This window comes from Filicampus tigris, chromosome 18, assembly GCF_054856515.1.
Source record: "Filicampus tigris isolate MCC_2025a chromosome 18, RoL_Ftig_1.0, whole genome shotgun sequence".
NCBI classification, from domain to species: domain Eukaryota; kingdom Metazoa; phylum Chordata; class Actinopteri; order Syngnathiformes; family Syngnathidae; genus Filicampus; species Filicampus tigris.
In genome coordinates, this window is record NC_141234.1 from 4,508,624 (window position 1) to 4,532,582 (window position 23,959).

A 23,959-nucleotide genomic window follows, 5' to 3' on the forward strand; every position below is an offset into this window, starting at 1 on the left:
CAGTAGCAGTGGTGGTCCATGCTTGAATGGAGCCTGACTTAAAGTCACCATAACACGCGTGCGGCCACCCCAGTCCCTTTTTACGAATGACACATTTTTAGTACTTTCTCCTTCCCCAAAATACAGAGATACACACAAAAAAAAAAGATGTCATGTTTCCTTGGCAATCATAAACCTTCAGGATTGGACATACTCTTAACTTCACTTGCTCATTTCAGACAAGTACCCATAACATTCAACCCCTAAATAAAATTAGCTGTGTATTATGGTCCCACTACTTTAAACGTCAGTCCAATGCACCTACCAAAAGGGCTCTCTGCAAAGCTTTGCCTCATAAGTTAGCCTTGGATATGAAATATATTGTACTTACTTGCTTATTTGTAGCAAGGAAAGGTCCCTATCGGGCAAGGGTCTTCGATGCTGTTCCTCAAGGACCAGTTTTCCTGGTTCAAACAATCAGAAAATCAGCGAGGTCTGCAGAAGCGGGATAACTATTATGATTATTAGAATCAGGTGTGTTGCAGCAGGGAGAGATGGAAAACATCCAGGAAGCCGGGCCTCGAGGAATAGGATTGAAGACCCCTGCTATAGCGCTTAATCCTAATTGCTTTTACTTTTCAAGATCTTGTTTTATAATCATACAGGTGCCATTGTTTCACCTGCCATCTTTGAGTTCTTTCCCTGTATGTGGAGCGGGTGCACAAGATTGTCAGTATTTATTTACTGTATGTTTGCTCTGCAGACAGAACGAAGTAGACTTACGTGTACGACTAGCCTCTGTGTGTCGTTAGCACCGATATTATGCCTTACACCCATGATGAGGACAGGAAACATGACAGGCGATTTTGATCAAGGGCATTATGCTTAAGATTTATTCACGAGGGTAGCATCAAAAAAGAGAAAGACTCTTAAATTTATTCTTTCTTTTGAGAGTAGACTAACTCCATTTTAACCAAATTTAAAGTCTTGAATTTGTGGAACCTTACAATTAGACCCTGTCAAAAGATTCAGTTTCTCTATCAGCAGCCACTCAATGGATTTTTCATATTACTGATGATCCAGCTGCTTATTAAGAGCATCATTTTTTTTTTCTTTTGCTCTGGACATTTCTTTTCCTTCTTGCTGTGGAACGCATAATGGCCAAGAATGGAACATTAGCAGCCTCTAGAGGCCATCGGTTGGTATAAATTTCTGCAGCTGAATTTCTTCCTGACTTCTAAGTGTAAAATCCTATAAAACATTATGCAGCAAAATTATGCACGGTAACAATGTGGCAAGTCTTGCTTTGTGACTCCACTTATAAATAAAAGTAATCACGCCTTAAATACAATTTCAACCATCCTGTGTTGTATCCTCATTCCCATCTGTTATCATACAAGTACAAGATTGTCCTATTTCATGAGTACATCTCCTATTTACTTGCAGGTACTTTAGAAAAGGTATTATGCCATTGTTTCTCACTTCCTTGTATTGGTGGGACTGTTGTCGGTTCCAGTGACTGTGTCTGTAGTTCAACCGACACCACAAAGGAACAAAATCAAAACAGCGCAAGAAAGGTAGGCACGAATGAGAAACATCATAAGGGAATTGTCAAGGTACATAAAGCAAATTTTACATGTTTGTGCTTACTTACAACAAATGCAAGCAAATCACAAATGAACATACTGTTGATGTGATTCTTGAAGGTGATTTAATTGTTCTTTTAAAAGTCCTCTGCACTGCATAATTTGAACAAATTTCAGTACGGTTCAAGTATAACTTCTAATTTTATTGTACGTGATAAAGTGGTATGCCTTTGAGTAAAGATTTTATGACTCCCGAGGGCTAAACTGACCAACCTCTCAGTTTATGATAATAAACTTTGTAAGATACTTTCGGCAGTGGCATTTACAGTCAAATACATTTTTATCTCTTCACATTTCTTTTCCGGTGGTACTGTGCTAAACGAAATGGATGGGTGTACTTCAACATAAAAGTTTTACTACTGAAATGATACATTTATGAAACACAGTAACTTAGACCAAAAATAATTGCTCAGATTATTTTTCCTATCAAGTCACGTATTGTTGCCATGCCTAAACCCCTTGTGGTTCATTAAATCACTCGAAACGGGAGGGAAAAAACATTATTTTTGTGATTGATTCATGATTGAACACTGTGTTGAATATAGAATAACAAGTGGATAATTAATATAAAATGTACAATACAGCACTATCAAAAGTACCCATGGGTCTTCGCTGAATGAGTACAAGCCTTTTAAACATAAACAAATACATTTTACAACATACGTATGAAGTAAATGCGAAAGGCAAGTTGTTGTGTAGTTTCACTTTTAACTACTGCGGTACCAGTATTCGTTCGACCGAGTGTCTGCCTATCACAGTGATGTTTTTATGTTAAAAAAAAAAAAAAAAAAACACAAGAAACAAACTACTATTTATTTTTACTCTTTTAAATCACCCTATGTTGACAATCCCTGTACTAGATATACTGTACACAAAAAATATCGGAGGTTGAAGTTCCACCCATGACATCATCATCAAGCTGGAGTCGAGCCTTTAAAAGCAACCTGAAGTCTGTCGTTGTGAAGTACGTCTCATTCTCCAGGCGTCACATAAGGTAAGGGTCATGTTTGTGTTGAGAGATCCTTGACGCGTTCAGGAATTTACAATGTCTGTTTCTCGTATGCTTAGTCAGTTAAAATACTTTACACCATATTTAGAATCAACTGTTATCACAAAAAAAATGTGTGACATTGAATTGCCTGGCACTTTTTGTTCTCCCTCTATTGATCATTAGATGCAAATGATGCAAATACTGTTTTTTTTTTTTAAATGTATATTAGTTTTATACAAACAACAAATAAAGTACTATGACAGTTGTTCTTATTCAGACTTGTTAACCAAAACCATACCCTGAGGTTACTTGTTTCTTGAGGGGAAAAAAAAAATCCCGTAATACATAATAAGAAATCAATAAATAATAAAAAATCTATATTTCTATCATATTTTTAGGCAGATTTTTTTCAGTCCAAGTTCTTGCTCTCGCCATTCAAAAAAAAAAAAAGTCTGGCAAAGTGGATGTGCAGCCGCACCTTCTTAATCTGCCGTGTTATGTCAGAGGCAACATGATCTTGGTGATGAATAGAAAAGAAACTTGCTCGACCAGTACGGCAGGTCACTGAACAATCATTGTGGTGTGTACGCTCATTTTATGTAATAGCTTAGAGTGCCTTTGAAAATTCAAAGCAATATTAAAATTTTTCTCCTCGGATGTTCGTGTGTTGCTGAATCAATTTGTTTATCAAGTATCAAAAACCTTACGGTATGCAAAAGTCCGACAACCGACAGCAGGTGCTTGAACCCCATCACAAAACGATTTTTTAAAGTTAATAAATACATATATCTCACTTACAAGACATTCCATGTGCATGCTTTTCAATGGTAGCCGAAAAGCAAATGCAAATACGATGCAAATCCAGTGTGGTTCAAACTAGCATAGTTTGGTTTTCTCACGCATGAATCCTTACACATCAACGTTGAAACGTGCAACAAAATATCTGGATAAGCGAGAGTCGATTGGGACGGTGCCAAAGTATCAGTGTATGTCGACGCACGGGCGAGCCGTCAATTTATGAGCAATTAAGGCCATCACGACACAGCTGCCACTAGAGTACACTGTAAAAACAGTTGGGTTAAAAATAACACAATTTTGGGTCAAAAATGGAGCGATACACAAATTGGGTCAATTTGACCCACTTTTTTGCATTGTACAAAGCAGCCCTTTTTAGGATTGTTTTCTGCAAAAACAACCAAAAAAGTTGGGTCAAATTGACCCAAGTGGTGCATTGGTCCATTTTTGACCCAAAATGTTATTATTTTTTAACCAACTGTTTTTAGAATGTAAAACCACTAGATAATCCAGGAAATAAATATACTGTAGGTCCTTCGATTGGAATGCAAAAAAAGAGCACCTTAAATGGCACAAATAGACCATTTTGGGTGAAATTTGAGCTTGTTGGTGCTCAAGATGATTTATAAAATAGTCTTTCAGGGTTAGGGTTAACCCTAACCGTAACCATAAACCCCTAATTCTGTTTTTTCCAATCACCCATCGACAACTTCCTTCACCCGATCTGCTGACGTCTGCTGACGAAGGCGGCAGCCATGAACTGGTCTACATTGGAGGCCCTCCTGATCGGGGTCAACAAATACTCCACTGCGTTCGGCCGCGTCTGGCTCTCCATAGTCTTCGTCTTCCGGGTGTTGGTGTTCGTGGTGGCCGCTCAGCGGGTGTGGGGCGACGAGAGCAAGGACTTCGTGTGCAACACGGCCCAGCCCGGCTGCACCACCGTTTGCTACGACGCCATCTTCCCCATCTCTCACATCCGCCTGTGGGCCCTGCAACTCATCTTTGTCACGTGTCCCTCCTTGATGGTGACGTGTCATGTGAAATATCGCGAGAAGAAAGACCTGGAGTACGCCACCTCACACAAGGGAGCTCATAGATACGCCAACCCTGGGAAGAAACGCGGAGGATTGTGGTGGACCTACCTGGTAAGGACGGGCGATGGAACGGTTTTATATCATGGTCTGATTGTAGTGTGAAAACAGATGGCACGAAACGTGTCTCCTTATTTTCCATTAGGTCAGCCTGATTTTCAAGGCGAGCTTTGATACTGGCTTCCTGTACATCCTCCACTACATTTATAACGGCTTCGACATGCCCCGGGTGTCCAAGTGTTCTCTGGAGCCCTGCCCCAACACGGTGGACTGCTTCATTTCCCGGCCTACCGAGAAAAAAATCTTCACCCTCTTCATGGTGGTCTCCTCGGTGATCTGCATTATAATGTGCATCTGCGAAATCATCTACTTCATCTCCAAGCGCATCCTGAAACACAAAAGGAGGAAGAATGTGACCGAGAGGAAGGTACATAGCGAAAATAAGCCGCTGGCGCCACCCAGGTCAGAGTTCGAGACGCGGAACCGAGTGGATCCCACCGTCTCCAACAACAACCTCAACATCGTGCCGCCTGAGGAAGCAGAGAAAGAACCGAGAAATGATTCACAGCGTGAAAATGGCAAGGTGGGGAACATTTAAGGAGCTAACAATCCCTCAGACTGTCGACGGCAGCTGCTCCGAAGCGAAGAGATAGTCATCGATTCACTGATGACCTGTAAATTAATATAATGACTTTCTGCCCGAAGGCTGCATCCGTGCATGTAAGTACATAACACAAGCGACATGAGACATTGACCCTATTCAATACTCCTTCATATAGTACAACGCATTGATCAAAAAAGACAGAAAAACTACACTCATCCATTCCTCACGGGGTCACCAATGAGTCCACCCTTGTCATAATATTGCATAAATTGTACCAAGCTGCTCTTTGAAGTTCAACGTGGGTAAGATAATACTTCATGTAAAATATGCTGATGGTCTCACACTCTGTCTTTAAGTAATATCAATGTCAATCTCGAAGGAAAGCGTACCGGCATGTCAAATAAAAGAAAATGCATGTTACATTTCCGCACATCAAGTCAAAGTGAAAGTCAGTGCTGTCTTTCACTTTTTATTCATTATTGTTTGGCTACGACTATAACGTCTGTATTTTGTATTCAGCAAAGATGCTCCAGAAAGTTACATATTTAAACTTTTTTTGTTTTGTACCACTCGCCTCCTTTTGTGTTGACCGTCTTTGTTAATGCAGTAAGTACGCAGGCCAAATGGGTAAATGGGCTTTCACTTGCAGCGCTTTTCCACCTCCAAGGCACTCACAGCACTTTAACTCAGTCTAATTATGCAACCGGGGGCTCAGTATGTTGCTCAAGGACACTTCAGCATGGTCACAGGGGCTCAGAGGAAACGGCCCGTACCTCTTGTAATTTCATTTTCGCTCCATCGGGAAAATCTCCCTCAAGCAAAGGTCCGTGTGGACGCTGCGATCTTTGTGCGAGTGTTAATTCTGTTCCAAACTTCGTAGCATATAATCTTACCACAGTACTGTACTGGACAATCATACTTTTTACTCCTTTTTATTTTTTCAACATTGTGCATGCAAAAACATATTGATATCCAGATTCCACTGAGAGAATGAATGTAAAGCTAATGTGATGAAAATAAACATCATGGTAAAGGAACATCTGTACATAATGATTTTTTTTTTTTTTTTTACTTTAACAAAGGAGGGGGGAAAATAACAGTTTATTGCAGACCAAAATTAAAAAAATGTATATGTTAAATGAACGATTTCCAGCATAGTTTCAGTCCATGCAGGTGATTCCCCCCAAAATCTTACACAATCCAAGAGTGATAGTCAATAGCATGTACTAGAACGGAATTTTCAAATATTTCAGTTTTCAGTGGCAACAACATCTTATTTTAGTTCGGAAAATACAAGGAAAGGAACACTATAGCTTCTGAAATTTGGAACATTTGGAAACAAAGTATGAAAGTTAGGCGTACCACATTTGTTTTTCTCCTTTGATGTCATATCATAACAGTTTTGTCCATGTGTCATAGTTTCATATTCAAATGCACGGGTTCACATGCCAGGGTGCAAGACAGAGCAAAGGAATGAAGCAAAACACGCCAGAGAAAAAGAAAGTAAACCTGTGCGGAAGAACAGCCACACAATATAAAAACAGACATGAAATGTAAATATGAAATATATAAACATTCACAGATTCTCCATTGCATTCGTGCGTTCATGATAAGAAAGATCCAAGATCATCATTGTCACGTTAAAGAAATTGCAGACGTCAGTCAGTAAATGCAGCCACACTGTGATCATGTGATTAATCAACGGAAAATTGTGACAAGGAAATGTCATGCGGTGACCTTCATGGATGGAAAAATATAGAACTTGTTTCAAATTCAGTTTACTGTCAACGACTCTGGCACACGGTAAGATCTCCATTTTCATCTTGCCACTGTTATGATCATAATTCTAATTTACTCGACAGCCACTTTGTATTCCTCTCAGTATTGAACATTGTGCAATTCAGGTTTATGTAGTTGAAGACTCCAAATGTTTTCCAAACTATTTTGTAGAATATAAGGGCACTGTAAGGGCACATCTCATAATAAATGTTTTTTTGTAAACTTTCTTTAAGAAAGGGGGAACAGCGTATCACATTTGTCATGAAGAAATATATTATTCTGTTAGTCCTTAAAGGACAGTTTACTACTCGTTGAACTAATTACTCCATAAAGCAACTACTTGAAAAATTGAAACTGTTTGTTTTGATTATGTATTTTGTTACAATTGTTATTTCACCAGCAGTTTTAATTGAATCATTATACACAGTGTTTTTATTTTTAATGTTACTGTATTTAATCACAGTGCTAATGTTCAAATGTTACCGTTTCTTATTTTAACTCTACTTTTTAGATTAGAATTAAACCTCAGTCTGATTTTTTTGATTAATTTCACCTTGGAGAGCTACATATTTTTTTAGGTGCTAATTGATGAGAAAAGTGTGAGAACCATCAGAGAATATTTGAGAAAACTCACCAACATCACCTGATCTGTTGACATCCTTCCTTATCCCCCCCCCCCCCCCCCCCCTTCTACTCCCAAAGGCAACAACTATGAATTGGTTTGCACTGGCATTATTATTCAGCGGGGTCACCAAATACTCCACAGCTTTCGGACGCACCTGGCTCAACTTAGTCTTCATCTTCCGGTTGCTGGTGCTCGTGTTGGTGGCGCAGCAAGTGTGGTGCGACGAGACCACGGGCTTTGTGTGCAACACCACCCAGACCGGCTGCACAAACGTTTGCTACGACGCCATCTTCCCCATCTCGCACATCCGCCTGTGGGCTTTGCAGCTCATCTTTGTCTCATGTCCCTCCCTGATGGTGTCATTTCCCAAAGGATATCACAGTAAGAAAGACCAGGCAAACGCCACCTTACACAAGGGAGCTCATCTACACCTCAACCCTAAGAAACGTAATGGTCTGTGGTGGACCTACTTGGTAAGGATGGGCGATGGAGAGCTTTTATCTTTATCTTTCACCATTTCCAAACAAGATACACGGAATTAAAAAATGTCTCCTTGTGTTGATTAGGTCAGCCTAATTTTGAAGGCAGCAATTGATGCGGCCTTCCTCCATGTTCTCCACCACATTTGCAACAGATTTGACCTGCCCCGAGTGTCCAAGTGTTCTCTGGAGCCCTGCCCCAACACGGTGGATTGTTACATTGAACGGCCTACTGAAAAAAAAATCTTCACCATATTTATGGCGGTCTCCTCAGCCGTCTCCATCTTCATTTGCATCTGCGAGATTATTTGCTCAATCTGCCATCGTGTCTGGACCTTCAACAGGAAGGTTCTATCCCAGTCAGAGTTCCGTTGCCAAAGATTCATCAGAGTGGATCCCACCGCCTCCATTCGGGAATTCAGTGTGATTGTTGAGGAAAAGCACCGTCTATGTAAAAATGGAAAGGTAGCACTCAAAGGAAAACATCTTTTTTTTTTTTTGCAACCTTTTCCAGTGTGGGACTAACAAATGTTTTCTTATCTTTTCTTCCAACACAGCAACATTTTAAAAGCATTCCTAGTCTCTGACATTTTTCTGTTAAAATGAAGAAATCATTGCAGCACACATAACATTCACTTCAAATCATAGTTGGTTTTTTTTGTTAACTAGTGAAGTTGTAGATATCTGTAACACCGACAATTTTGAATCTTCAGTTAACCTAACATGCGTTTGTTTCAGGAAAACCGCAGTTCCGGGAGAACCCCAAAGCAAGCAACGGGAGAAAATGCAAACCCCACAAAGCAGGGTCGGAGGCAGAACACGACTAAAGGGCGGGCCTGGAAAAATCAGGGTGGGCCTGAATATTTCTCTCACTGAGCACAATCCTCCTATCCCGACACATTGTATATTCAAATAAAATCCTCCTTAGACAACTACAATTATGCTATTCTTAGTATTCAATACAATAAAAAAAACACAATGAAACACAAATTTGAAAATAATTTCATAATAATTTACAAAAAAATTAGAAAGTATATATTTTTTCATGAATCTCACTGGGTGGGCAGTCTGTCAATCTGGGTGGGCCTGGGGCCCACCCATAGCTCCGCCCTTGCCACAAAGACAGGCGACACTCCATGTAAGAACTCACCACCTCTGAACTGTGAGGCAGCTGTGCAACCACTGACAAATGTGGACAATATTGTACTGCCCCCTACTGTCCAATGAAAAATATCCACGCACCAAGTACTTTTTCTGTGGATTTTTGCGTGATATTTTACATGTTTGCCGCTACTAACGTCTTCTGTTCGGTGGGGCTGTTTTTTTTCTGTTATTTTATGTTATTACATATGGAGAAAATACTTATTTTTCATACGGAGTGGGAGACATGGTCATACAAATTTGATTAAATTAACATGGAAACTGTTTACATTGAATTATGAATGTAAAATAATCAATTGTAGCTAACTGTATGCTGTATACATTTATTGTGCGAGCTATAAACCAGACTTTCAGACTTGTAATATTTGAATTGTCATTTTTTTTTCTTACTTCTTTTTTAAAACATTCAGCAAACAATAACAAAAGTATGCTCTCTCTTATAATATCCTAGTTACACCGGTGCCATAAATCACAACGGATCTTAGCAATATTATAATTATCTGTCTATAGACTCTACAGACAGTATCATTGGCGTCTTTGTGCCGGAGTATCGGCGTGTACGTCACGAGAGAAATGAGTCATTTGGAATGACGTCCAAGTCGTCACTCAACAGAAAAATAGCACTGTATGGCTTAAAACAATTCAAGAAAATTCAAAGAAATGCACTGGTTTTAGAAAGTGCAGTTACTGTAAAAATAAATAAATAGTAATAATAATAAAAAATGGGACAATGTCGTCAGCACGCAACTGCCTTCATTGTCCAATCAAAATTGAGAAGAATGGGTGCGGTTTGATTGTCCAATCAAATTCGAGGACAATGGGTGCAGTTTGGTAAAATGAACCAATCAGCACCTCTTGAAGCGAGAAGGACCCACCTCTTGGTAAAAGGAAATAATAAAAAAAAAATGAGTTACCACTACGGAAAGGTACTATATATTTTATCTTTTTTGTCGTGTGTGTGTGAAACAAACCTAGCACGTTTTTGCCTGTACGCTTTAACATTTTTGTTGCTTCCATGTTAATTCCTTTGAATGAAATGTCAAATGTACTTGTTAGCATGTTGTGGCTACTTAGGTAACCTACATTGAGTTTCGCTACACGTCAGACAAACTACGATCGAAGACTTACAAGACACGTTTAATTAACTGTAAAGGTAGAATAGGTGGAAATGGAGGGAACAATGAGCTTGAGTCACCTATAATGTTGTAATCGATAATACAGTATGTTCATCACAGCATAGTAGTGGATGAATTCCATTCATCCATCCATTTTCTATTAGGGTCTACTACTCCCCTGAATTTTGTCATGCACGCTCTTGTAGGGCTATCCAGGGGCAGGACACCCAGCGCCAAATGCCCCCTACAGCGGAGCCGGGGCTCCATATGGATCTGCACCCACAACTCCATACGGCGGCGGTGCTGCAGTTCCACCAGGAGGCTACTATGGCCCAGGACAAGGGGCTCACTACGGACCCGGGCCAGGGGGTGCGGCTTTCGGGGCCCAACCTCATGGAGCACCCTATCGCCATACTCCTCCTTCAGGTACTGTTGAGAGCATCTTGCAGGCTCCTTTGTTCATAACTCCTCTTTTGTTCTCTCCTCCGCACATCACCTGCTGTAAAATGACGGATGTGAAATGAGTGCCACACAGGCAGGTTCGCTTTGTGTCCCGCAGCAGGATCAGCCTACTGAAGCCTATGATTAAAGTCATCAGGGTACAGCTTGATGTGCCACACATCCTTCTTTTTTGGCCCTTGTTCTGTCGTTAGGGAACATCCCCCCTGGTGTCAACCCAGAGGCGTATCAGTGGTTCCAGAGCGTCGACACGGACCACAGCGGCTTCATCAACCTGAAGGAGCTCAAGCAGGCGCTTGTCAACTCCAACTGGTCCAGTTTTAATGATGAGACTTGCCTCATGATGATCAGTGAGTCCACCGTCATCTGGACCAAAATTAAAACGCACCTATATTTATTCTTGAATCTCCTTTTAGACATGTTTGACAAGACGAAGTCAAGTCGTATGGACCTTTTCGGCTTCTCAGCGCTGTGGGATTTCATGCAAAGGTGGAGGGCACTTTTTCAGCAATATGACAGGGACCGCTCAGGATCTATCAGTGGTACAGAGCTACACCAAGGTAAGCCTCTTCAGACCTCGAAGTCGCATCACCCCCAAAAATTATACTGCATCTCATCTCTTCTACGCCCTTAGCCCTCGCACAGATGGGCTACAATCTGAGCCCCCAGTTTTCAGAGTCGCTGGTGCGGCGCTTCAGCGTGCATGCCGCGCGTCCCGGCATGCAGTTGGATCGCTTCATCCAGGTGTGCACCCAACTGCAGAGCATGACGCAGGTCTTTAGGGAGAAAGACACCACCATGATGGGCAACATCCGGCTTAACTATGAGGACTTCCTCTCGGGCGCCGTCACCAGGCTCATGTGAACGTAATTCCACCGCCCCCCCCCCAGATAGAAGTTTGCATTTGACATATCAGCCAGTACATCCTGTGACTTGTTGCTATAGGGACATGAAACCTAACCTAGAGACGACTTTGTCATAATTGATCATGTATTTCATAGATAGCAGGAATGCTTGCATTATCACCACATGTGCCTTTCTGTTTTCTATTTGTGCTACATTTTTGTTTTATCATCACATATCAAGACTAAAAAAAGATGTTTATTAACCCCCATAGTCTCATATATTTGATAGTAGCTATCCTTCCATCATGTTGTCTACTAAACTGCAGTATTTTAGATCAGTGAAAGATTTCTATATGGATTCTCAAGTTGTTTACATGGCTCAAAAAGACAAGTTATGACCTGTCACTTCTGAATATTTTGTGATTGTAGGCTTTATAGTGCCCTCAGAACCCGCGAAATGTATTTTTGCACCTTGATAGCACTGCATTACTTATAATTCTAAAAATGTTGATCAAAACAAAATATTTTTTTCAATAAATGCGCCCGCTGTCTGTTTTACACAACTCATTTTGCATTCCATTGAGTTTTATGTTGAGGTTTAAATGCCAAAATTATGTTGTTGCTAAATGTTGACATTTCCTTGAAAAACAGAGTATTAACATGTGGAAATGGCACTTGAACAATCCTTATAAAATAAATAAACTTCCATAATATAAAGCTTATATTTAGCTCATTCTTTCAGTGTTTTATTGCGTTTTCAGTCCCCTCATTTCACCTAAAGGTCATAAATTTGAACTGTTCGTTTCCCTTTTTGGGCTATGTATTTTGACCACTAGATGGTGCTAAAGGCAAGCAAAAACTGCGCAACAACCGCTTGCTTAAACCGAACAAGACTATACAACCAATCAAGCGACAATCGGGAAATGTAAACGGAAGTTTCGTTCAAGAACTGCGGCTCAACGTGAAGCGCTAAAGGTGAGTCAAATGACATAATTTTATGATTTTGACTAAAGCAACTACGGTAATAGTCAAATGAGCAATAGTTGTCATTCCAGCGGCATACATATCCAGTAACTAGTGTAAATTATTGGACAATATTTTGGGTTTTACCTGCATGCTCATCACTTTATAACGTGAACCGTACCATTGACATTGTTCTACTGGGCGGATATATAATCCAAAAATAAAATCGTGCAAAAAAAAGAAATGGAAATTATCATGAAAGGCTTATTTTTTGGGAGGGTAACACAAGGGGGGAGTCACCTCTGAAGAAACGGAGTCCAGGAAACAATTAACTAGGCTATTATTACAATAATAACATTTGAAATCAGTTAGAAACATACACGTATTAAAATGTGCTTTTATTTCTCCCATTTCTTTGGATCCAAATAGGCGTGCAGCCATGTGGCCTGTACTTTGGACAGCCATGCGGACCTACGCCCCGTACGTCACCTTCCCCGTGGCCTTCGTGGTGGGAGCGGTGGGCTACCACCTGGAGTGGTTCATCAGGGGAACGCCCAAACCTCGCGAAGAGGAGAAGAGTATTCTTGAACTGAGGGAGGAGAGGAAACTGCTGGAACAAGCCGGGATGGACGGCACGCAGGTGCTTAGCCTCAAAGAGAAACTGGAGTTCACGCCAAAAGCAGCTCTGAACAGGAACCGGCCTGAGAAGAGCTAACGCCATCAAGTACAGACAGCGTTATTTATCCCAATGGCGGCGGGAACATCTTCTCAGCCATCCCATGAGCCTCTGTGCATGTTATCGTGTACTCGGTGGAACAATTATCAACCTGTTGAACACACGCAGACACACACTATTACATAAAACACCAGTTCGGATGAACGACAACAGATATTGTGAGCACACGTCCTTATTTCCACTTTTGTCCACACAGTGTGCTACTTGTGCTCTGTTCTTTTGTTATAGTCTCTTTAATTATGGCACCAAAGACTTTAATTTCTTGTGTAATGTATGTTGTGGATCATGAGGTTTTGGATGGTATGCTGGGAATCAACCATCGGTTTGGGAGGTCTGTGATGAAGGTTAAGCTGCTTAGTCTTATTGTGTGGAACAGCAACAGTTTTATTTTACAAAGTTTGACACAATGGGCCTTTCCCACTGTGTGTCATGTGAAAGGTGGTCGAATAAAGTTTGAATTGCTCAACTCTGAACTCTTGGGAGTTAATCATTCTGGCCCAGACTCTAGTGGCTATTGTTGATGAACATGACTTCAAAGTGAACGGAAGGAGGGCTGATGGGAAAGCAGCCAACACATTCAACTCAAGAAATTCAGCCGCTTGTATGATAAAGAATGATGCATCTTTTTATTGAATTGTGTTGATGGATGAAATTAATGAATTTTCCTCATCTTTTTTATTGAGCAGTCCGTGGTGTCCCGTGCAAGGTTGTTATATTTAACTAAAACTAACAAAACACTAAAACTAAAATTGAAAAAAAATATATATATATAGTTAATGAAATAAAATAAAATGCTTATTTCATCTTATGTTTATAAAACTACTGTACTGTATTATTATAGTGAAGATGTCCTTTGTTTTCATCTTTGTCAACTAATAATATCAAACATTTTTGAAATATTTATTTTTGTATTGCTGTACATCCATACAGAAGTTAGGTCAAACAGTTGTTTGAGAATTGTTTACTTTATTACACAATACCTACAGACCTTTTTTTATTCTCTTGCACCCGACTCCATATATTAAATAAAATTCAAGCTAATACCGAAACTAAACTAAAAATTAAAAATAAAAAAATTTGAAACTAATTAAAACTAACAAAACAAAGTACAAGTCAGAACAAAATAAAAACATCTAAATCTATTATAACCCTCATACCGTGCCTTGCATGTGGGCTAAACCTACGTTAGAGGCAACACTGAAGAAAGGCGTTTTTGGAATGAATATCTAGGCCAACTGCCATTCAAATGAAAGCAAGCCTGCATTTTATTTTAATCACGTCTTCCAATTTCTCCCTGGAACCACAAAAGTGGAGCCGATACTTCACTCGGCATCCTTAATGCCCGCTGTCATAAATGGACTTCAGGAGGCTCTTAAAATAAAACTTGCACAGAATGAGAATTTTGTTCTTGCAAGCTTTTAAATAATAAAAGGCCCGCGTTCTTCCGAGGCTTGTGACCTTTTCACAGTGTATCATAAAAATGATTCGGGCCAAGTGAAATGGGAAATGAGATATCTTAAGTTTGCTCCCCCCTCTTACTTTCAGGGTGAAATGATGCAAGTTATCAGAAAGGTTAGATATGAAGCTAGACTCCGCATGGAGAGGAAGAGGGAGTGTGTATGTCTGCGTCCTTCTGGGAACAATTAGAGGACAGGTAACAATGGAGCGAGTCCTCCAAACTGGACAGCGCTGTGGGAACTAAATACCGAGGCTCCTGGGAAAGTATAAGCGGGATGTCGGGAGGTGGTCCATTGTTCCTGCTGGATGATGGTGGATAATGGCCGATGCTGGATGATCTTTTCAAAGCGGCGCAGTCCAACATCCTGAGCGGACAACAGCGTTGTCTGCTTGCTGGAATGGCATCCCCTTATAAATACGCAGACTTTCACCTCTATAGAAACACAGCGACACACCGAAACAAGAACTGGAGCCTCCGAAAAGATGGAAAATCAAATGCGCAAAAAGAAATACCAGACGGCCTTTTTGAGAATACCGCAGGTTATAAAATGAAGCTACGACAGAATAACCTCAAGTTATATATTTATAAACCTGGATAATGAGACATTTTAGCCGTTAAGTACCCTAATTTTTGCAGCACAAATAACTCTATGGAAATAAAAGGGAATGTTTGTTGTATTGTTGCATATTTGTTGTTGTTGAATTAGTGTGCGGTACATAATCCTCCTCTTGGCTTTTGATGGGCAGCGTCAAACAATGCCCCCCCCCAAAAAAAAAATCAGGGTGAATGTTCCTCAGCAGACCGGTCCCCTCGGGGGAACAATACTGGAAGAGGAAACAGATACAGACCTACTTCCTGTCCAGAATCTAAATTTAGTGATTGGACAATGTTTCTTTTTTGTTGAGGAGCAAAATGCCCAAATTGAGGACTGGCTGCTTGGACTGGATATTGTTATGGATACGTGGAGGGTCGTGCGTCAGTACCAAAGTCCAGGAAAGAAGAGAAAATTGGCGTGTTGACACATAGCACAAACAATGAACCCTAAAGAACAACAATCAATGAATTACTTTCAAATAAAAAGTAAAACAAATTTGAACCTGGCCACCCCAATGCCAGAGCCCATTTGCGTTAGGCGCTTTTATATATCTTGCACGTGCCTGATTCATAGCCATACAGCATACCGTGTCCCATCACCAAGTCAGATATTTCCTGAGGTAATTATCTTGGCTTTCTTTAGAAGATTTGCTCATGGTGAAATAATGGCAAATATGTGGCTTTGTAAAACCTTTCTTCGTGTTATCAGCAAACCTGTGGCTTACCAACAGAGTGAGGAAATGCATCAGCAGTGACTTCAACAATCTCAGGAAACACGGTCACAATGGCACTCGATCCCAAGCGGGTTTGTGTAGGGAGTGTAAGGACGACCCGTCATTCACATCTTCCCACACGGCGAGCGACCGAGCTTATCATAGTGGATGAAAACTAACAAACAAACAATTTCTGTTCGGAAAATGAAATAAATGTGAAAATGTGTTTAGCAAATAAAAACGAACTAAAACTACTTTACATTTACAAAACTAACTATAATTGTAGTCAAAATGTCCTTTGTTTCATTTCAACACCCGGGGTTCATTTTTCAATTGATTTATTTCTGTATTACTGACCCTTATTATTATTATTTGTGTGACGGATTCTCATTTCCTGGGACTGAGGATGGTAAATCGTCGGTAATCACACGAAAGAATGTTGCCGCTTTTCTTCGTCAGGAAAATGAACGCTCAAGCCGGCTTTTGCTTGGCAGCTCGAATGACAACAAGGGTCGACCCCTGCAATCTGTTGAATGCCCCCCTCCCAATGGCCAGCACCTCCCTGTTTGGCTTGGTGAAAACACCCACATTAACAATAACAAGATTGTGCCCATGCGGATGGCTGCGCGCATGCACCCACCAACCTGGACTAAGATAATAGGACCGCGCAGGAATGCTAGCCAAGTTTTCGTGAACAGATTTGGAAACAGGCAACTTTGGGAGGTTGTTTGGATTGTTTCGCGGGACAATATCTGCCAATCTTTGACAATGCCTGAACATAAAAAAGGTTCCTCTTTGAAGACGGTCTTCCTATTATTGTGCAATTCAACTCAAGTCAAAGGTCTTGTTTTTTTTACTCAATCGCTAGCCATGAAATAAGTGTTAAGAATGAGTGTAAACAGGGTCGGAAAAGAGAGTGCCAGCGAACACACAATTGATCGCCGTCACTCCCTGTGCAGCTGTAGTAGCGGGAGATATAAGGGAGGTTATCAAATCAACAGCATTCATTTGTGTTTATCCTAACCTTTATTTGACTCAATACAATAAATAAAACATTTGATATAAATACATATTCCATTGATTTTGCACCATCTGTACCACTTTTAGTCCGCCTTGTTTGCAGTCAGCCCCATTTCATGCATTTTCCCAACAGGGGGTGAGTCAGTGGTCCATTGCTTCAGTACTGTTGATATAATTTGGGGATTAGGAGCTGTTTGGAATCCTCAGCGGTCCCGTGGTTTGGATCCCCTAATCCAAGTCGCCAAATGTGACTTGGTGAAAGGGGAAACAAGTACGTGTGTACAGGCATGTATCCGCAGTGCCATTATCCTCTTGGGAGCAGAGCAGAGTCCAGAACATTCCGTTGCGCGGGCTGAGAGGAGCTCCAGGGATGACAGTGCGGACCTCAAGGGAATGAGTTTATTTTTATCCGATTTACTCTACCGCTTTCTTAAAAAGCCTTCAACGCTGTTTTTTTTTTTTTTTCCCCCCACAAACATATTCAAGCTACTCAATGCAAGTAGAAAGTATCTCGTGACCGTAAAGTTTTTGCTTGCCTTGGGGGAGCATTCCCCAAATTAGATCCGTTATCAGGCCAATGTTTGTTTGAAGTGTGCTGCTGCCTCCGAGGCGCCGGGCTCACAGTGCAACTCTTGTCTGTTATTTCAGCTCCAATCGGCCGCCTCTTTTACTCCAGTGTCATGTGCAAGCAAGCAAGTTCGAAGAAATCACAAAACAGCATTCCTCAAGTCTCAGTCAGACATAGTGCTTCTGTTTCGAAGCTCCCCTGTGGTTGTTGTTTGTCTTTTGTCCGTAGTGGTTCCTGGCTGAGCGCGATGTCCTCATCGCCTCCATGCAGTTCGTATAGCTAGGTAGCACGTCGCCTCCCGCCTCGGCAGGTTCCCAGTTGACCGTGATGGCCAGATCGCCAAAGCTCTCACAGGGGTTGGTGTAGCCCGTAGCCTCACTCGGCCCCGGTAGGCTCCTGGCGTGGGACCCCTTGGGAGTCTCTTCTCGGCTCTCCGGGGCCCGCGGTCGGGCCGCCGCCGCCGCTACCTGCTCGGACGGCGGTGGGTACACTTGGCCTTGGTAGCGTTTCTTCAGCCGGTGGGATATTGCGAGCTGAAGCAGGTGAAGGAGCTCGATGAGGTTGAGCAACAGGGAGATGGCGGCGATGGCCTGAGTGTAGATGGTGAAGATGGTCTTCTCCGTGGGCCGGGAGACGAAGCAGTCCACCGTGTGGGGGCAGGGGAAGCCCACGCACTCGAACTTTGCTTCGATCAGGAAGCCGTCGTAAAGGAACCACAGCCCCAGGATGAAGCCAACCTCAAGGAGAACTTTTAGAAGGATGCTGAATGTGTAGGCGCACAACAGCTTGCCTTTCAGTTTTGGGGCTTCAGGTGGACTCTTCTCGGCCGCGCTTGTTTTCCTCGCACCCCCTTTCGACACATTTTTGTCATCGCCTTCTGTGGCTGCCTCTGTCCTACTCGCGGCGCCTTCTTCCACTCGCTTGCCCTCCTCTTTTCCAAACTTCCCTGACCGTACCGCCACGTATCCAAAGTAGAAGATGGTCGGCGTGGAGACGAAGATGACTTGGAGGACAAAATAGCGAAAGTGGGAGATGGGGAAGGCTTTGTCGTAGCACACGGCGGTGCAGCCCGGTTGCCGCGTGTTGCAAATGAAGTCGGCTTGCTCGTCGTCCCAGGCGGACTCGACCGCTGTGCCGAGCACCAGCATGCGGAACAGGAAGAGAACGGTGAGCCAGACGCGGCCGATGCCTGTCGAATACTCCTGGCCCTCCTCCAGCAGGTGCTCCAGAAAGGACCAGTCAGCTCTGGACATCCTCTGCGCCTTTGAGGGCAAGGGCCAGGAAAGAACAACGTGAAAAACGACTAGCAATCAGAAGTAGGTACTTGTAGGCGCACTAGCTCGTTCGGAATTACCCAGTCATATTCAAACGACTGTTAAGTGGCAGTCAGAACACACTTGCAACGATTTCAAGGCCAAATAAAGTCCAAATGGGAACCATGAGTATTTTGCTCGTATCTTTTCTTTCTATAACCCGAAACTATGGTGAAACCCAACTTTCCAAATAGCTCGTCTCATCCAAGCTTGATGCCTTTCAATATCCCATACTTGCTCACAAACATATATTGTCACAATTTCCACCAACTCATATGCGATTGTTCAGATTTTTAAGCAGCTCAAATGAGCCAGGTCAACCCAAAACAAAAGCCCCATTTTTTTTTATAAGAGTCAGTTCTTTGTGTTCAAATTGGAAACGGCTCACAAGTACGCTTTTCTTCCAGTCATTAGAAGAGCCGATAATTACCCACCACTGCTTTTACATCTGCATTTCTGAAAACAACAACGCTTAACACCTAACTGGTATTTGGTTTCTGCACCAGGCGCTTTAACGAGCAGACAGCTAATGCATACGTGCGGAATTATGTCGGTTTATTAAAGTCTCTGCCAAATGGTATGCCACCACGCACTTTTACTAGGGAGTGGCTTTGGCTATTGCTTCTTCCATGAGCTCAGTGTTGATACAATGGGCTTCGAAACAAGACCACCACACTCACACAAAAAAAAAATAAAACCAAGTATACTGCGCTTAACGTTGACGTTTAACATGAATGGTGGTAAGAGTAGCAAATCCTTTTTGGGTTCACAGTGAAGCTTTCCCGGCAGCGGTATTCATGTAGATGAAGACAAATCAGTGATTCAATGTGAATCTTCATTTGGATACAAAATGATTGCTACAATTGCATCGTGACTCGAGAGGAATCGTGGGAGGGGTTATTTAATGGTAATGATGACACAGTAGTTTGTCGGGAAGCTACACACACACACACCAACATACATCTGAGTAAACATCCTGTGAGGGGGACATGGCTACCACTGTGACACTTGTTGACTTATTTAGTCTACTTGGTTTTTCTGTTAGTTCAGCCCTTCTGGAAAAAGGAACACATCGACGTGGGGCAAAATAAATCCCACATATTGTCCATAATTCTCATTGTAACAGGGTATGTAAAAAGGTAAATTAAAGTGAGTAGTACCAGAAATAATAGCAACTTTATAGTTTTTGGAAAAGAAACACCCATGTAAACATCTCTAAATATAACAGCAAGTAAAATGGAATAATCTCAAAATATAACAAGTTAGAGAGGAAAGTAGTATGACTGATGGGAATATTTTATTTACTTTTAAAAGGACCAATTTTAAAATATAGTCTTTTAAAAAAAAAAATTATAACAAATGAAAAATTGTCCTACTACTAATATATGTGAATTGAAGCCAAACACATTGAGGCCACATAAAGACTGAACACAGGCATTATTAATATAACAAAAAAGACATTTATCCAAATCCAAAATCCATTTCAAACAAATTTTACCTTTCTCTCTCGTGGAACGTCTCAGTCTCCCAGCTCCCTCCCTCAATGCTCCTCTGAATCTTATTCGCCTTCTTTAAAAGGACCCCGTGTCATCGGAAAAATAAAGTGAAGAGAACTTTCCCATGCTTCCGAGTTCACAATTTGGCCCTCCCTCAGGAACTCTGTCCAGGAAATGGGATGGAGCAACTCTTATATATATGCCCGTCATTTGCGCTCCAAATTTGGGGGCAATGACCACCACGACATACATATATATACATATATATAAATTGTTTTGTTTGTCTTTTACGCCATGCTCGAATTGAGACTTTAATCAGGACAGTAAGGGGAGGGAATCATGTATTTTTCCATAAAAAAAAATAATATTCCGTAAAATTCATGATCTCAATGTCAGATTCAGAAATCCTCCATGCAGTGACACAATTCTCCACTTGTATTGTTTGCCATCAATAGAAGTTAATCATCAAGATTATGTGAGCAGCCTGGCGTAATATTCCATTCTGCCACGAGATGGCGCCAGTCGTCTAAACACAATACAGTATCTCACGCAGGTTGACTTATTTTGTTTTGTTTTGCAGCAATGGTTTTTATTGACCTGTTAAAGTTTATACCCGCAAGCGCCGCAAAATTCCATCCAGTCGCTATTAAACACTAAGCTCCAACCCCAATCCATGCAAAAGGGACGCACTCGCAAAAAAGAGATTATATGGAATCGTTAATGCTGCGTTGCCAATAATTCCAACGTTATTGCTTTGCTGTGGCCCTAATATGTGTAGACATGTGTGAGTTAAAGCAAGGTGGTGGGAAGATAGGTTCTTTTTAAGATTAAAAAAAAATGTCAAGGATTTCTTTTTTGTTGTTGTTGTTGTTGTAACCCAACATTGTCTACAATATGTAGCCTACATGTTTTGAAGTTGAGCTAATGCAACAACGTCTTTTTTTCCCAAAGCTTTCCCCTACTGAATATGCAAACTGAATATACCAGTAAAAAACATTGCCGGAAGCCAAGATGTTCTCTTATCAGTTTTGGCCGCAAAAGCGTCCACTGCATACTGTTCCAAACCACAAACCACAGTATGTGCAAAAACACTGACTGCACACAAACAGAAATATCAACGTGCAAGTTCTAAATATATTTCTGCATGACTGCCACACTTGAAAGCGACTGATGCTGTCATCACCTGGACACAGCACTCAGTCAAATTAAAGTGTTTAGTCAGAGGTCATCTCCTCAAGGTTCAACCCAATCAACGGTGAAGCGCCACGTCCCCAACTGGAGATTCGAAGGGCAGCAAAGGGAAGGTGCGCTGTCAAAATCCAATTGAAAGTAAATCATCTTGACACATCGCCGTCTTGCTCCGTTCTGGCCTCATTCCATGGGTAGTGAAGAGCTCGTGTAATAGAAGTCCTCGCATTCAGGGGATGTGTTCTGCTTCCTCATGTTTGCAGTCTTCCTCCCTGTGTGTGCAGTTTGCAATTAAACTAATTGCCTGGTTCGGCCCAGCCAGTCTCCCACCGCCAGGCTCAATGTACTGCTCTTTTAAATTCACTTCTCAGGGTGTGTGTATTGTGTACACATGAAACAGGTTACATCATTGGTCCAATTATGTATACATGTATGTATGTTTGTATTGATGAAATCCTCAGTTACTGCGGATAAACGCGGATTCATTATACGCGGCACTATTGCAGGGCTACTGAAATCCACGTGTGCAACAACGTAAAATAATAAAAGAAAATGCCGAGGCAACGCATCATGCTTGCAGTTATGATTTTCCACATGAATAAATAATGACATTTTCAGTCGGTCCTACCTTGCGTTACTGAATTAGTAACTGCCACCATTGCCGAAAGACAAAAAGCCAACCCGTCAGTTTTTTTTTTTCCAAGTTACGACAAGTGTTTCCAGCCAGTAGAAAGACTTTGATAACAGTTACGGAGAGAGCACATGCACAGCAAACACTTTTCAAACTCTTCCCATCCGGTAGACGTTAGAAGAGCATCACGGACAAGCCTTTAAAAACACTTCTAGCCACAAGCCACACTCCTGGACAAATGACATCGCAATCTGTCAACCACACTGCAATGTTTTTTTCTTTTGTAATCCTGGTCACTTGAATGTTTACACTGTGCAATATCACTGAATAATCAAATGCATGCGTCTTTGATTTCTTTTCTTTTTGCACTGACTATTCCTACGTACGAACTTGAATACCACTAGCAAAGTAAAAATGTCATTGCTCCGTGCTACAGTTTTGTTTTTACTGCACATATGACTAATAAATATATCATTGTTGTCCTATGAAAATCACTTATGTAAATTTCTTTTCTTTCTTATTTATATTACCATATGCTGTGAAATGTATGTAAATGCGGCAGCGCTGCTCTCTTTATCCGTCTGTTGCTATCAGCTGTTTGTTCTTCGTAAAGGTGTCACATCAACATGAGTGATGTGTGCCACAACCTTCTTTGTTGTCGGATAAAATATGCATGACACTGGCAGGGCTTACCTCGCCTCATCCTACTTTGACGCTTTACGGACAGTAGCAACTGACAACCGATTTTGTTGTAGATTTTTCCTCTAAATGAATAAATGCAGTAAAACAAGTTGATTCGGTCGACGTGGCTCTGTGAACTAATTCATATTCAGGCGGCTGCCTTTGGTCAAGTGGGTGCAGATTCACCTCTTCATGGCTTTTGGATACAGCCCAAAAAGTCATGACGGCAACCGACAAAACAGACAATGCAAATCCAATAAAGCAAAAATGATTTTCATTTGGCCCTCTACTTTGAATGACCATTTTCATGCGATGGCAACGACCCGGCAAAGCTCAGGTCAGAGCCCGCTGATGCACAACGAAACGTGGCCGTTCACTGTGAATTTCCTCGAGTGCTTTGCAATAACTCATCCATCGGTGGATAATTGTGAGAAACCGTAATCGGTTACGTCACCTGATTATAAGCTATTGTACATGATATATGGAGTCATGATCAGATATAAGGGGACAAAACTAGTCATCCACAAAAGCAGCCTCAACTAGTGGCTCATGTTTAGGTCACTGGCCATGGTCCTGAAACCAACATGTCAGATTTCATGCCTGTCACTTTTACACATCTATATAGCACTGCATAAGACATTGTTTTTATGAGGCACATTTAAAGTCCTTTCATAAAGGTGAGAAAAACAATCATACTCTGCTATCTATACCACATCTAGCCAAAATGAATTCAGTCTACGGGAAAAATAAAAGGAGTTGACCTCACTTTTAGCTGCACTGAAATGGATAATACACAAGATGTTATCCGTTAAATTTTCAAGAGTTAAGAGTTGAGAAACAAAAGCTCGGCTGCGGCAGTGAAATAACTTGAGGTTGTTTTGGACTCTGGCTGAAGTCTCAGTGGGTGCAGCTGCAGCGGATTCATAGACGCAATATACGAAATGAACACTGAAGGCGTTGCGCAGCACCTGTGAAAAAAAAAAAAATCAAGGTGTTTGTGAGGCTCATAAGACCGCACACTTTCACAA

The 23,959-nt window shown here is 41.5% G+C and overlaps 5 protein-coding genes across 6 annotated transcripts; 4 read left to right on the forward strand and 1 right to left on the reverse strand.

Annotated features, from left to right (window-relative positions):
• The first annotated feature begins 2,480 nt into the window (after nt 1–2,480).
• LOC147132064 (gap junction beta-4 protein-like) lies at nt 2,481–6,143 on the forward strand. Its single transcript, XM_086014243.1, has 3 exons — nt 2,481–2,619; nt 4,158–4,556; nt 4,648–6,143. Exons 2-3 carry the CDS (start codon nt 4,167–4,169, stop codon nt 5,098–5,100), a joined length of 843 nt encoding a protein of 280 aa, XP_085870369.1. The 5' UTR covers nt 2,481–2,619; nt 4,158–4,166; the 3' UTR covers nt 5,101–6,143.
• A 142-nt stretch (nt 6,144–6,285) lies between these two features.
• Nucleotides 6,286–8,778, forward strand: LOC147132065 (gap junction beta-4 protein-like). The gene is made up of 3 exons (XM_086014240.1): nt 6,286–6,909; nt 7,588–7,983; nt 8,077–8,778. Exons 1-3 carry the CDS (start codon nt 6,829–6,831, stop codon nt 8,512–8,514), a joined length of 915 nt encoding a protein of 304 aa, XP_085870366.1. The 5' UTR covers nt 6,286–6,828; the 3' UTR covers nt 8,515–8,778.
• Nucleotides 8,311–12,291, forward strand: pef1 (penta-EF-hand domain containing 1). Of its 2 annotated transcripts, XM_086014241.1 has the most exons (6): nt 8,311–8,454; nt 8,728–8,839; nt 10,472–10,691; nt 10,919–11,074; nt 11,141–11,284; nt 11,359–12,291. In XM_086014241.1, the coding sequence occupies exons 1-6, from the start codon at nt 8,447–8,449 to the stop codon at nt 11,586–11,588; spliced, it is 870 nt and encodes a 289-aa protein (XP_085870367.1). In that variant the 5' UTR covers nt 8,311–8,446; the 3' UTR covers nt 11,589–12,291. The 2 variants fall into 2 exon arrangements, with proteins under 2 accessions (XP_085870367.1, XP_085870368.1); XM_086014242.1 differs by lacking the exons at nt 8,311–8,454; nt 8,728–8,839 and adding an exon at nt 9,987–10,076.
• Nucleotides 12,292–12,381: 90 nt separating this feature from the next.
• On the forward strand, nt 12,382–13,741 carry smim12 (small integral membrane protein 12). The gene is made up of 2 exons (XM_086014244.1): nt 12,382–12,544; nt 12,962–13,741. The coding sequence occupies exon 2, from the start codon at nt 12,972–12,974 to the stop codon at nt 13,245–13,247; it is 276 nt and encodes a 91-aa protein (XP_085870370.1). The 5' UTR covers nt 12,382–12,544; nt 12,962–12,971; the 3' UTR covers nt 13,248–13,741.
• Nucleotides 13,742–17,037: 3,296 nt separating this feature from the next.
• On the reverse strand, nt 17,038–18,875 carry gja4 (gap junction protein alpha 4). The gene has a single exon (XM_086013744.1). It carries the CDS (start codon nt 18,873–18,875, stop codon nt 17,790–17,792), a length of 1,086 nt encoding a protein of 361 aa, XP_085869870.1. The 3' UTR covers nt 17,038–17,789.
• Between the last annotated feature and the right edge of the window lie 5,084 nt (nt 18,876–23,959).